This window comes from Thamnophis elegans, chromosome 16, assembly GCF_009769535.1.
Source record: "Thamnophis elegans isolate rThaEle1 chromosome 16, rThaEle1.pri, whole genome shotgun sequence".
Taxonomy (NCBI): Eukaryota; Metazoa; Chordata; class Lepidosauria; order Squamata; family Colubridae; genus Thamnophis; species Thamnophis elegans.
This window is the reverse complement of record NC_045556.1, coordinates 28414787-28429402: the sequence shown is the minus strand read 5'-3', so window position 1 is coordinate 28429402 and position 14616 is coordinate 28414787. Positions and strand designations below refer to the sequence as shown.

The 14616-nt window shown below is 46.4% G+C and overlaps 2 protein-coding genes and 1 long non-coding RNA gene across 3 annotated transcripts; all 3 read left to right on the top strand.

Moving 5' to 3' along the window:
• Positions 1 to 441: 441 nt before the first annotated feature.
• LOC116519351 (zinc finger protein 239-like) lies at positions 442 to 3350 on the top strand. The gene is made up of 3 exons (XM_032233193.1): positions 442 to 1226; positions 1378 to 2318; positions 3128 to 3350. The coding sequence occupies exons 2-3, from the start codon at positions 1525 to 1527 to the stop codon at positions 3348 to 3350; spliced, it is 1017 nt and encodes a 338-aa protein (XP_032089084.1). The 5' UTR covers positions 442 to 1226; positions 1378 to 1524.
• A 6995-nt stretch (positions 3351 to 10345) lies between these two features.
• On the top strand, positions 10346 to 11492 carry LOC116519602. The gene is made up of 2 exons (XR_004256659.1): positions 10346 to 10951; positions 11183 to 11492. It is a non-coding gene; the product is annotated as an uncharacterized LOC116519602 (long non-coding RNA).
• Positions 11493 to 11571: 79 nt separating this feature from the next.
• Positions 11572 to 13567, top strand: LOC116519350 (zinc finger protein 160-like; the record flags this gene model as incomplete). Its single annotated transcript, XM_032233192.1, has 2 exons — positions 11572 to 11657; positions 11836 to 13567. Coding segments are annotated over exons 1-2 (1818 nt in total), but the record flags the coding sequence as incomplete, so codon positions are not given.
• Positions 13568 to 14616: the final 1049 nt, after the last annotated feature.

Sequence of the window (14616 nt, the reverse complement as noted above, 5' to 3'; positions counted from 1 at the left end):
AATAACTATATGAATGTATACCTATAACTGCATGTAAGAGAATAGATGACAGTAACAATATAAAGCACGATATAGGTAAATAATACTTGATCACAAGTAGCTAAGTATAAATAAATAAAGAAATGTATATAAAAATGGATGAGTAACGAGATGATTGTTAGAAATGTATAGAAAGGAAAACACTAACTGCAAAGAAACCGATTCAGAACTGCTGTATGATATACGATGGAACTTATTGTTCCTATGTTGTTTTTAAGTTATGTGGTTATTTTTAATGTGTTTATGTGTTCTGTTGATGTGATTATATGTATAAAATAAAAATTAAAAAAAAAATCTTGCCATTGGGGAGATGGGGAACATGTAAGGTTAAAGACTTATGGAGGGGCTCCATCAGGATCGAGCTCCAGTGCAAGAGAGCAGCAGGACCAGGAGCCCCTCCAACCTTTGGATGCATCAATCAGGAAAAGCCCCTTCCCCCAAGGCGGTGGGGGACCTCCACCCCAAGCCCTTCTTCCTGGGGAGGGAGTGAAGCTGTGGGGGCTACAAGGGGTTTCCTGGAGGCCAGGAGAGGTTGAGGGTCCATATATTGAGGGGTGTCCAGGAGGGGATCCCCCCCTGCAGATTTGCAAAGCAGTCTTTCGGGGGGAGGAAGCGGGAAAGGGGGGCAAGAGGAGCCCCCCTTGCTTAGGGGGGACCCGGGGTGCGGGGAAAGTCAGAGCCCCAGAAGGGTCCCCCAACCCCCGTCTGCGTGAATGTGGGGAGGGGGAGGGAAGACGGGACACCAAAGATCAAACTAAGTCCCCCCACCCCTGCCGCCAGCCTCACTCCGCGCGAGACTAGGGAGTCCGCAGTGCGCAGGCGCTCTCTGGCTGACTGAAAATGGAGGGGGCTGATTGGCCAAACTGGAGTCGGCGGCGATTGGCTGGAGGGCTCCTTGGGCGGTCCTTCTAAATGAAGGGTGCCCCCTGCCGATCCTGTTAGGAGGAGACATTCCGATGCGCAGGTGCCCTCTGGCTCTTTGAAGGAAATAGGACGCCGATTGGCCCTTCTGGGGAGGGCGGTGATTGGCAGGAGGAGGGCTTGGGGCGGTCCTTTCAGAGGAACAGGAGGAGCTTCGGCTTTCCTACCTGGAAGAGCGTAAAGACAGGGAAGCCTCCACTTCCGGAAACTAAACGGAGAACCGGGAAGCTGCCTGAATCGGCGACAAAAGAGCCCGGATAAAGCAGGTTTGGCGCAGGGATTCTGGGAGTCGCAGTCCGGGAAGGGGGGGGGGTCTCTCCGGAGTGGGGAGGCCCTGAAGGGATTGAAGGAGGTGGGGGAAGGCCTTCCCTGCAAGGAAAGGGACGCCGCCGTGACCCGCCTCTCTCTTACCTGCAGAAGGACCGAGGTGCCCGGCGGGGGAAGGAAGGAAGCGCCGCCCGAGAGGAGGAGAACGTGCCCCGCGGAGCAGCCCTGCCCGGTGCTGGCGCGCCTTCCTCGGGAGACGGCGGGGAAAGGTCGGGAGGCTCCGGGGCTGCAGGAGGGATGAGCCCAGGGGGACCCCGAGAAAGGCGGCTGCCTGGAGACGGATGCGAAGAGAAGGAAATGGGCGGAGACTCCAAAACAGTCTTGGAGGACGGAAGATCCTTCCGAAAACGCCGGAAAACCCAAAGGATCCAGGAGTGTGGAAAGAAATATCAGTGCTCCGAATGTGACAAATCGTTCAAGGCAAATAACCAACTTCAAACGCATCTAAGAATCCATTCAGGAGAGAAACCTCATAAGTGCCTGGAATGTGGAAAAAGCTTCAGTCAGAGGGGCACCCTTTATACACATCAAAGAATCCACACAGGAGAAAAACCTCATAAATGCCTGGAGTGTGGAAAGAACTTCAATAAGAGGGGCACCCTTTATATACATCAAAGGATCCACTCAGGAGAAAAAACGCATAAATGCCTGGAGTGTGGAAAGAGCTTCAGTCAGAGGGGCCACCTTTATTCGCATCAAAGGATCCACACAGGAGAAAAACCTCATAAATGCCTGGAGTGTGGAAAGAGCTTCAGTTGGAGAGGCCACCTTTATTCACATCAAAGGATCCACACAGGAGAAAAACCTCATAAATGCCTGGAGTGTGGAAAGAGCTTCAGTGAGCGGAGCAGTCTTTATAAACATCAAAGGATCCACACAGGAGAAAAACCTCATAAATGCCTGGAGTGTGGAAAGAGCTTCAGTCAGAGGGGCCACCTTTATTCACATCAAAGGATGCACACAGGAGAAAAACCTCATAAATGCCTGGAGTGTGGAAAGAGCTTCAGTGAGCGGAGCAGCCTTTATAAACATCAAAGGATTCACACAGGAGAAAAACCTCATAAATGCCTGGAGTGTGGAAAGAACTTCAGTCGAAGGGGCCACCTTTATACACATCAAAGGATCCACACTGGAGCAAAATCTCATAAATGCATGGAGTGTGGAAAGGGCTTCAGTCAGAGGAGCAGCCTTTATAGACATCAAAGGATCCACACAGGAGAAAAACCTCCTAAATGCCTGGAGTGTGGAAAGAACTTCAGTGAGCGGAGCAGCCTTAATAGACATCAAAAGATTCACTTAGGAGAAAAACCTCACAAATGCATGGAGTGTGGAAAGGGCTTTAGTCAGAGGAGCAGCCTTTATAGACATCAAAGGATACACACAGGAGAAAAACCACATAAATGCCTGGAGTGTGGAAAGAGCTTCAGTGAGTGGAGCAGCCTTTATAAACATCAAAGGATCCACTCAGGAGAAAAAGCTCCTAAATGCCTGGAGTGTGGATAGAGCTTCAGTCAGAGAAGTAACCTTTATAGACATCAAAGGATCCATTGGGGAAAATAAACAAATATATGCCTGGAGGGAAGAGCGTCCTTCCGAAGACTTGGCAATACCCAAAGGATCTAGGAGGAAGGAAGGAAATATCAATGCCACGAATGTGAAAAATCCTTCAAAAATAACTGACATCTTCAGAAGCATCTAAAGGTCCATTCAGGAGAAAAACCTCATAAGTGCCTGGAGTGGGGAATGAGCTTCAGTCATAGGAGCAACCTTTATAAACATCAAAGGATCCACTCAGGAGAAAAACCCTACAAATACCTGGAGCGTGGAAAAACTTCACTAGTGATCCACACCTCCGTCAACATCAAATAATTGACACAGGAGAAAAACCACATAAATGCCTCAAATGTGGAAAGTGTTTCAGTCGGAGAGTACATGTGTATGAACATCAAAGAATCCACTCAGGAGACAAACCACATAAATGTGTGTGCAACAAGCTTCAGTCAGAGATGAAACCTTTGCATACATCAAAAAATCCATTCAGGATGTGCGGAGAGAAGTCTTAAACCCTGGAAAGGTTTTGGATATAGAATTGGCACAATTGGCGAGAGATGAAAGGCTATTTTGTTATTGGAAAGATACTGGTTAATAATGCCAATTGATGGAAAAAAGCTAGTTAATATTTGACTGATTATTAAGTAGAGATGATTGTACCTTTTAGACTGCTTTAAAATACCACGGAATGTTTATCCATTAACTTAAATTTACTATGATACTAATAGAGAAATAATAACCCTAGTTAGAATAAATTACCAGACCATAGAAATACTAACCTACAATCTGGTGATTGTCAAGTAGAAATGTTAATATTTCTTAGATTATCTTAGATGTCTAATGTTTATTTTCTTAGCCCGTAATTAACTAATTTGGGATTGAGGGAAAAGTCCTATATATCTTATTAATAAATCATTGTTTAAAGACAGTTATAAAGTTATTGTGTGGGCCTGGAGGGGAGAGGTAAGATAATTAGTAAATAACCTTTAGTTAACTACAATAATAACAATGAAATGTTAATGGACAATATTTAATGATACATACAGGTGTGTTACGGGGGGGGGGGATGCTCAGATATCCTACTTAACCGACTTAACTTTAGAACATGTCATAAAGGTGTAATGGTATTGGAGATCTATTGAAATTGCAAATGAACGCCAGTAGGTGGTTGTGTCTTCTAATATAATGATTCTAGATAAAAACATGTTTAAACAATGGTAACCAAATGAGAATTATGGTACAGGGATAGTAAAATACATAACTTTTCTTTCTTGATTTAAAATGTACAATATGATTTGAATGAAGTATATGTAAGGACTGTGGAAGAAACGCACAGAATGTATTTGTAACCAATCGATACGCCTTCAACAAGATGTAACGAAACATGTTTTTTTTTCTGTTTAATTAAAACAAAAAATTTTCTCAAAAAAAAAATCCATTCAGGAGAAAAAACATATCAATGTAAAGAGTCTGGAAAGAGCTTTGATTGGAGAGGAAACCTTGATACACATCAAAGAATCCACCCTGGAGAGGAAATCTATAATCACTCTAAAATTGTGTTTCCACCAAAATAAGGCCTAGTGGTTATTTGGGGCCCCAAATGATAATAAAGCCAGGTGTTATTTTGGGGAAATATGGATCTTGAGTCTGTAATTTAGCATGTTGGCTTAATATTATCTGCAAATTTGATGTGTCCCCCATCTAGTTCCTCATTTAAGTCATTTATGAAGATATTGAAAAGTCCTCAGCCCAAGACGGAACCTTGTGGTACCCCACTGCTTCCTTCCCTCCCTGTACATATAGTACCATTAAGGACCACCCGTTAAGTAGTTTGTCAGCCGGTTAAAAATCAATCCATCCAACTCAGTCATGAGTTTCATCCCACCATGTTTCAGTAATAGCAACTATATCATATGTTACCTTCATGTATTAGTAATTCAGCTTCTCCCTGTCTATTGAGCGTTCATATATAGGGATTAGAATCCTCCTTGGGTCTTGGGTGTGTTTCTTGTATCTCCTACTCTGTGTCTGGGTTTTCCATCCTTTCTATCACTCTACTTCTCTGTGTTTCCCCTTGATTTCTTCTTCTTTCTCTTTACACCCCACCGCCTTGTATGATTGGTTATTTAGTGCCTTTTCTTTGGAATCGGGCTTTAGAGGTCTTGAGGATTGGACCTTCTCCCCGCTCAACTGTCTAATTTCACAATGAAGACTGTTTTCAAGTGTACATGCTAGGCATTTTAACTGGCTCAAATTGTAGCTTTTTGCAATAGGTTTCCGTGACTCCTTTCCCCAGCCAGACGTTTTCCTTTTACGCCTTTTCAAAGTTTGTGCTTAATATTACGGGATGTTTGACTGATTGTCCATGTCTCTGATGTAACTGAGCAAGATTACTTTCAGCAAATCACCTGTTTTGTACTTTTTCTGCTGTATAAAAGTGTAAAATGAATCCTGAGTCTGTCATCCATTTTTTCATGAAGGGAAGTCTCTTTGCTAGATTACTCCAATGATGCCCTTAAATGATCTTCCAACTCTGTGCCTAATTTGACCAAGTGTGTCGTGGCAGAATTCAAGTGTCAGGCCTGCCCCAACCTGGTCCCTTAGGAAAGGAAGACCCTCGACCCTCTATGTGAGTTTCCAAAGGTGGGTATCATGTAAGACCATCCCCAGATATTCGGAACTCTTGTCAGTTGGATTCTCTGAATGGTCCCCCTGTCTTTCAGCAGGAACTGCTACAAGGGACTCTCTGCTATGTCCCATAGAATAGATCCCTATCGCACACTGCCATTCTGGTTTAGGGGGAGGCCTGGGTACATTCCTCACTTTAGAACCGTTTTCCTACCTATCTTGTACTTTGAATTTCCTTCTTGGAAATAAATGGGGGGAGGCAATGAATTGAGGGCCATCTGTTACGTCTCAGCATTAGACATAAGCAAGAGACGCCTGAAAATACGTTATTGCTTTCTCAGGCGGCACTTCAAAGGCCAACAAAGCTTTCTGAGATACTAGCCATATTCTCAGCATATAGGAGGAGAAGTTCATTGGGGATTGTACGGATTGAGGCAGGTGTATGTAGGAGATGCAGGTGCTCCCTAAAAAAGGTGGAGGTCAAAATACAGCCCTGGGAGACTTTTCTGAAAAGGATGGTTTGCCCATTTCAACAAATTGCTGATTGAGAAACACTCTTTGTACTGTATTTTCCAAGTTCCTCATAATGATTTCTAAAATGGAATCAAATGTCAATTTAAAATCAACACAGGCTTCCTGTTGTAATTCTCCTTGCCATTTTAATTTCGGTTAGAAGAAAGTTTTTTTCTTAAATCAAAATTTATGCTCTGGATCAGTTTCAACAGTAAATTGAGGTTATTTGGTAAAAGGGTACCCCAACTTTTTTCATAGTTCATTCCCCCTTTCCCCATGGGCCACCCATGGTCCATTATGTCCATCAACAACTTTGTTCATTTTGTTATGGGAAGAAACCAGCCATGCTGGGAAATCTGGTTGGGATGTCCTTGTGATGGGAGTAATTCTTCACGGGAAGTGACAATGCTTGGATGCCATTCCTCCCAAACGGTTGCATTCCATCCCACCCCCTCCCTTTTCTTCATCCAAGTAGAAGTGAAGCAGAATATAGGTGACAGTGCTAGTCAGTCTTGACATGCTGACCCCTCCTCCAGAAGAAAAGTGGACCTGAAACAACAGTAAACATAGGTACAATTATTATATAAGTAGGAACCCAACTATTGCTATATTCTTTATTGGGACCATTGAGGACACCTAATGTGAAACGTAACTAACCTCGCTACCCTAACAACTGCAGCAGCCACCCACTCTCTGTGCTAATAGGTAGCCTTTCCACAATGATAGTTTTTCCTTATGGATTTCGTAGTGACTCCAATCTATTGCAGCCCCTTTGAGCAGCCGATATCTAAGGGAGCATCTGCCGAGAGGCTCTCGCCATGTCTAAACCACTTTGAAACTTCCCTGAGAGGATCCTGAATTCTCTTTCATGGTTGTTGGACACAAATCCAAAAACTATTTCCAAGGTGGCTTATCATCCTGGAGCCCTGATAGTGAAATGCTTGGGATGCAATACCATCATATAGAAAGATATAGAGAGCTGTTAACATAGAATAGAATAGAATAGAATAAGTATATTTATAGGCCGCCCTTTTCCCTGAGGGGACTCAGAGCGGCTAACAACTTATAGGGAGGGGATACAGACAGTAACATATAACGTAACACATAATTAAAAAGTAAACAACATTCATTCAACATTCGGGTGGGGGCGGATCAAATCTTTACCCCCAGGCCTGGCGGGATAGCCAGTTCTTGAGGGCTGCGCGGAAGGTCTGAAGGGTGGTGAGGGTACGAATCTCCACGGGGAGATCGTTCCAGAGGGTCGGAGCTGCCACTGAAAAGGCTCTCCTCCGCGTAGTGGCCAGCCGGCACTGGCTGGCAGATGGCACTCGGAGGAGGCCTAATCTATGAGATCTAATCGGTCTCGAGGAGGTAATCGGCAGGAGGCGGTCTCCCAAGTACCCAGATCCACTACCATGAAGGGCTTTATAGGTGGTAAGAAGCACCTTGAAGCGCACACGGAGATCAACAGGTAGCCAGCGCAGCTCGCGGAGGATAGGTGTTATGTGGGTGAACCGGGGTGCACCCACAATCACTCGCGTGGCCGCATTCTGAACTAGCTGAAGTCGCCGGATGCTCTTCAAGGGCAGCCCCATGTAGAGCACGTTGCAGTATTCCAGCCTAGAGGTCACGAGGGCGCGAGTGACTGTTGTGAGGGCCTCCCGATTCAGGTAGGGTCGCAACTGGCGCACCAGGCGAACCTGGGCGAATGCCCCCCTGGTCACAGCCGACAGGTGGTGATCAAAGGTCAGCTGTGGATCCAGGAGGACTCCCAAGTTGTGAACCCTGTCTGAGGGGTGTAAAATTTGGCCCCCCAGCCTGAGTGGTGGAACGCTAACCAAATTATTGGGAGGGAAACACAACAGCCACTCGGTCTTTTCCGGGTTGAGTACAAGCTTGTTAGCCCGCATCCAGTCTCTAACGGCCTCAAGACCCTGGCTCATCACGTCCACCGCTTCATTGAGTTGGCACGGGGCGGACAGATACAGCTGGGTATCGTGTAGATGTTAAATAGTACGGGGGACAGGACCGACCCCTGCGGCACCCCATATGTTAGGGGCCTCGTGGTCGATCTCTGTCCCCCCACCAACACCGACTGCGACCTGTCCGAGAGGTAGGAGGAGAACCACTGCAAAACAGTGCCTCCCACCCCCACCTCCCGCAGTCGTCGCAGAAGGATACCATGGTCGATGGTATCAAAAGCCGCTGAGAGGTCAAGAAGAACCAAGATGGAGGCGTGGCCTCCATCCCTGGCTCTCCAGAGATCATCGGTCAATGCGACCAAAGCGGTTTCTGTGCTGACAGATGCCCTATATCACCCTCCTTACCATCTCAAATGGTTGTTGTTGGGGGAAAAGATGAGGAAGAGAGCTCCAAAGAGCCCTCAGTCCAACCCTGAGCTGCAAATCTCTTTTATTGCGTATCTTCTCCACCTCAATTGCAGAAATAATAAAGGTAGGATCCAAATGAATAAAAAAACTCCATGTGAGACTCACTGAAGTGTGTTTTAAAATAGCAACTACATGGATATATTTTCGTGCAGGAAAATTCTTGTTCCTGGATATAAGAATTCAGAATTCATGCACAAAAGGAGATCGTCTCCAGTTAAAAAGGACGTAAGGAGGAGAATCTCCTGCCAATGGTTCCTGCTAGTGAATTTCCTCTCATTTCAACACATTGTAGGGAAAAAGGAAGCAGGAAATCATGCAATTTTGATAGGATCCAAGTTGGATTCTTTCTGGGTTTCTTTAACTGCTGAATCCTTCAACATTTGGAACTTGGCCAAAAGAAGATCATGTGTCCTGGAGGGCTCAGAATAATTAAAAAATGCAGTATTTTCTTTTGGCAGAAATTGTTCAAGGGAGACAGGATTCCCCCTCCCCTTCCTGGATGGCTGTATTACTTTGAGATTCACATGGAGGTTTCCCACCTAGGCAGGAAAACTGAAATGAGTTCACCTGGGATGATGGAACAAAATATAAAACAGGATGAAAACACAAAGGGAATGCAATGGGAAGTTCATCCAGAGCTACGTTAATGAGTTGAGTTTCCCTTGACAGAGGCAGTCTACCTCCAATAATCTGTCATGTGCAAAAAGATGAGGAATGAGCAGCTTTAGTAATTGGTTTGGCCACTTAATAAAGACATTTGCCTGGCAATGGTCTGTAGAAAAGGTGGGGCAGGTGAGCTTTGGTAGCCACTTGTCAACTCCTTGGGAATTCTGATGGCTTTATGACCTCATCCAAGGTGGTTAAACTGTCAGTGATAAGAGTGAAGATGCCCTCCAAGAGGTAATTTGGTGTCCGTAGGGGTCCTGGGCTCTGGGAAATCTTCCCTCTATTTATAGCCGATTTATCAGAGTTGTATTGCAAGAGCAGAAAAGTCCATTTGGCCACTAATTAGAGGGAAGCAGGAAGAAAATGAGAACACCCAGCCCTTTTTCCTGTTACTTTTTAATTATTGATCATTTTAAATCAAGTCTTAATCTCCAAACTCAGGCACCAAGTTTAGTATAGAACTTGATCACCTGAATTTGAGAGACTTTGAGGGAAGCAAAGGGGCTTTTTTGTCCATCTGAAAACACAGACCATCAAATAATCCAGAAAAGGCAAAGCAAAAGCATTTATTAAGGATGGGGTGTCAAATGGTACATACATTCAGGGTCAGTAAAGAAATGATGAAAGGATAAAATACACTCATTGCTCAAGAAGTTTAAACAACAGAAATTCTAGAAATATTCCACAAGGGACAAATGTATAGGCCGCATTAGTCTTTCCAGCTGGGTTGGTGTGTTTCTTGAAAGTTGCAGATGTATTCAAAGACACTAAGAATACTCTGTTGTGCAGTTCCTGAAAAAGCAAGTTCACACATACAAAATAAAAAGTCTTAGTCAAGAAGGAAAGAAAGCTCAAATCTGAAAAGTAGCTTTTGGCGAGAGGGGGGACATCTAAGGTTAAAGACTTATGGAGGGGCTCCATCAGGATCGCCTCCCAGCCGAGGAGGAGCTGCAGTACAAGAGAGCAGCAGGACCAGGAGCCCCTCCAGCCTTTGGGGCGATGCATTAACCAGGAAAAGCCCCACAAGGCGATGGGGGACCTCCAGCCCCGGGGCCCCTCTTCCTGGGGAGAGAGGGGGCACGTAGGGGGGAGCTGAGGAAGGGGCTTCAAGGGGCCTTCCTGGAGGCCAGAAGAGGCTGAGAGTCCACATATGAAGGGGGGGTCCTGGAGGGGATTTTCCCCTCCCCCTGCAGATTTGCAAAGGGGTCTTTGGGGGGGAGGAAGCGCGAAAGGGGGGGAACAGGAGTCCCCTTGCCTAGGGGGGGACCCCGGATGGGGGGAAAGTCAGAGCCCCGGAAGGGTCCCCCCCAACCTCCATCTGCCTGAATGCGGGGAGGGGGGGCAGAGATCAAAGGGAGCCCCCCGCCACGCCAGCCTCACTCGGCACTGCGCAGGCGCTCTCTGGCTGACTGAAAATGGAGGGCTCCGATTGGTCGCTCTGGAGTCGGCGGCGATTGGCTGGAGGACTCTTTGGGGCGGTCCTTCTAAAGGAAGGGTGCCCCCACCACATTTGTTAGGGGGGAGACATTCCGACGAGGGAAGGGAAATACAGATCCAGAAGCTGCACCACCACCACCACAACCTCCCCCTGCCTGGATGCGGGCAGCGGGGAAGCAGACCGGACCACAAACTTCATAGGTTCCCTTCGGCCCATCTCCCCATGGCAACCATAACAAACCTCGGCAACGCGCAGGCGCCCTCTGGCTCTTTGAAGGAAGGCGGACTCCAATTGGCCGTTCTGGGGACGGCGGTGATTGGCAGGAGGACGGCTTGGGGCGGTCCTTTCAGAGGAACAGGAGGAGCTTCGGCTTTCCTACCTGGAAGAGCGTAAAGACAGGGAAGCTTCCACTTCCGGAAACTAAACGGAGAACGGGGAAGGTGCCTGGATCGGCGACAGAAGAGCCCGGATAAAGCAGGTTTGGCGCAGGGATTCTGGGAGTCGCAGTCCGGGAGGGAGGTCTCTCCGGAGTGGGAAGGCCCTGAAGGGATTGAGGGAGGCGGGCAAGATTGGGAGGCCGAGGGCTAGTCGGGGGTGGGGGGAGGGTGGGAAGGAGGCAGGGTTCGCAGGGACCGCGAAGTCTTCGGCCTGGGCCTCCTCTGCGGGGAAAGGGACGCCGCCGTGACCCGCCTCTCTCTCTTACCTGCAGAAGGACCGAGGTGCCCGGCGGGGGAAGGAAGGAACCGCCGCCCGAGAGGAGGAAGAGAGCGTGCCCCGCGGAGCAGCCCTGACCTATCCTGGCACGCTTTCCCCGGGAGACGACGAGGAAAGACCGGGAGGCTCCGGGGCTGCAGGAGGGATGAGCCCAGGGGGACCCCGGGAAAGCGGGCTGCCTGGAGGCGGATGCGGAGAGAAGGAAACGGGCGGAGACTCCAAGACAGTTCTGGAAGATGGAAGATCCTTCCGAAGACGCCGGAAGACCCAAAGGATCCAGGAGGGAGGAAAGAAATATCAGTGCCCAGAATGCGAAAAATCCTTCAAAACAAATAACCATCTTCAAAGACATCAAAGGATCCATTGGGGAGAGAACGGAAAGAAATGCCTGGTGGTCAGAGGATCCTTCAGAAGACCACGGAATACCCAAAGGATCCAGGAGCAGGAAGAGAAATACCAGTGCCCGGAATGTGAAAAATCCTTTAAGAGAAAACAGCATCTTCAAACGCATCTAATAATCCATACAGGAGAGAAACCTCATCAATGCCTGGAGTGTGGAAAGAGCTTCAGTCAGAGGGGCAGCGTTTATAGACATCAAAGGATCCATTCAGGAGAAAAACCTCATAAATGCCTGGAGTGTGGAAAGAGCTTCAGTCGGAGGAGCAGCCTATATATACATCAAAGGATCCATTCAGGAGAAAAACCTCATAAATGCCTCGAGTGTGGAAAGAGCTTCAATTGTAGGAGCAGCCTTTATAGACATCAAAGGATCCATTGGGTCAAGAAACTGAAGAAATGCCTGGTGTGTGGAAAGAGCTTCAGTCGGAGGAGCACTCTTCATGCCCACCAAAGGGTCCATTCAGGAGAAAAACCTCATACATGCCTGGAGTGTGGAAAGAGCTTCAGTGAGCGGAGCACCCTTTATGTACATCAAAAGATCCACACAGGAGAGAAATCTCATAAATGCCTGGAGTGTGGAAAGAGCTTCAGTCGGAGGAGCACTCTTCATGCCCACCAAAGGATCCATTCAGGAGAAAAACCTCATAAATGCCTGGAGTGTGGAAAGTGCTTCAGTCGGAGGAGCGGCCTTTATTTACATCAAAGGATCCACTCAGGAGAGAAACCTCATCAATGCCTGGAGTGTGGAAAGAGCTTCAGTCAGAGGGGCAGCCTTTATATACATCAAAGGATCCACTCAGGAGAGAAACATCATAAGTGCCTGGAGTGTGGAAAGAGCTTCAGTCACAGGAGCAGCCTTTATACACATCAAAGTATCCACACAGAAGAGAAACCTCATAAATGCCTGGAGTGTGGAAAGAGCTTCAGTTGGAGGAGCAGCCTTTATAAACATAAAAAGATCCACACAGGAGAAAAACCTCTTAAATGCCTGGAGTGTGGAAAGAGCTTCAATCAAAGGGGCAACCTTCATACACATCAAAGGATCCATTCAGGAGAAAAACCTCATAAATGCCTGGAGTGTGGAAAGAGCTTCAGTCAGAGGGGCAGCCTTTATATACATCAAAGGATCCACTCAGGAGAGAAACATCATAAGTGCCTGGAGTGTGGAAAGAGCTTCAGTCACAGGAGCAGCCTTTATACACATCAAAGTATCCACACAGAAGAGAAACCTCATAAATGCCTGGAGTGTGGAAAGAGCTTCAGTTGGAGGAGCAGCCTTTATAAACATAAAAAGATCCACACAGGAGAAAAACCTCTTAAATGCCTGGAGTGTGGAAAGAGCTTCAATCAAAGGGGCAACCTTCATACACATCAAAGGATCCATTCAGGAGAAAAACCTCATAAATGCCTGGAGTGTGGAAAGAGCTTCAGTCAGAGGGGCAGCCTTTATATACATCAAAGGATCCACTCAGGAGAGAAACATCATAAGTGCCTGGAGTGTGGAAAGAGCTTCAGTCACAGGAGCAGCCTTTATACACATCAAAGTATCCACACAGAAGAGAAACCTCATAAATGCCTGGAGTGTGGAAAGTGCTTCAGTCGGAGGAGCGGCCTTTATTTACATCAAAGGATCCACTCAGGAGAGAAACCTCATCAATGCCTGGAGTGTGGAAAGAGCTTCAGTCAGAGGGGCAGCCTTTATATACATCAAAGGATCCACTCAGGAGAGAAACATCATAAGTGCCTGGAGTGTGGAAAGAGCTTCAGTCACAGGAGCAGCCTTTATACACATCAAAGTATCCACACAGAAGAGAAACCTCATAAATGCCTGGAGTGTGGAAAGAGCTTCAGTTGGAGGAGCAGCCTTTATAAACATAAAAAGATCCACACAGGAGAAAAACCTCTTAAATGCCTGGAGTGTGGAAAGAGCTTCAATCAAAGGGGCAACCTTCATACACATCAAAGGATCCATTCAGGAGAAAAACCTCATAAATGCCTGGAGTGTGGAAAGAGCTTCAGTCTGAGGAGCCACCTTTATAAACATCAAAGGATCCATTGGGGAGAGAAACCGAAACTCCTCGGGAGACCAAAGGATCCAGGAGGGAGGGAAGGAATACCAGTGCCCGGAATTTGAAAAATCCTTCAAGAGAAATGCACATCTTCAAAGGCATCAAAGGATCCACTCAGGAGAGAAGAAATACCAGTGCCCAGAATGTGAAAAATCGTTCATAAGAAGAGACCATCTTAAAACCCACCTAAGAATTCACATGGGAGAAAAACTTTATAAATGTCTGGAGTGTGGAAAGAACTTTAATCTGAGGGGAAACCTTTATAAACATGAAAAGATCCATTGCTGAGAAAAATCATATGAATGGCAGGAGGGCATTCTTCTGTTTGATCATGTTGTTCCTCAGCTCCCCCCCTTTTACTGGGATCTCCTTGTCTGGGGTGTCTCATTCCAGTAAGTAGCAGGTGGCAGACTAGTTTAACCGGACGAGCTCTGGGTTTCTTTATAACAAAGGGAATCAAAATAATTAACCCCTTTCACAGTCTGGGGATAGGGACTCAACGCACACAAACATTTAAACATCAGTGTACTTGTACATTTATCCTCCATTCAAACTGCTTGCATAAAAAAATCCACATACAAATATTTCCTTTCATACTTTCTCCACGCAAATCAACCATTATTATCATTATTTTAGGGAACTTTCACTCCACTCCATTTTTTTTCCAAATCCTTTTTTTTAAAAAGTAAAATAAAAAATAATGTTTTGCTCCTTTCCCAAGTCTTTGAAATGACACAACATAGAAACATATATACACTACCTCTACACTCCTCTAACAGAAATGGACTATTAACAAGTTTCACAAATAAACTCAAATATTGTATCTCTGCCTTATTCTTTTGTTTCTGCAATATTGCTTTTAGTTGCTCAATAAGTCCCATATTATGAGGTCCCTGAAATGGCCAAAAATCCCCTGAATTGTCCAAGGGAAGTTGAGGCCAGACAGACATACAATAATGAG

Excerpts from the sequence above, each read along its gene's own strand:
- LOC116519351 (XM_032233193.1), top strand. The coding sequence starts at position 1,525 with ATGAGCCCAGGGGGACCCCGAGAAAGGCGGCTGCCTGGAGACGGATGC. Across the intron at positions 2,319-3,127 it reads CGGAGCAGCCTTTATAAACA|TGATCCACACCTCCGTCAAC; the intron begins TCAAAGGATTCA and ends AAACTTCACTAG.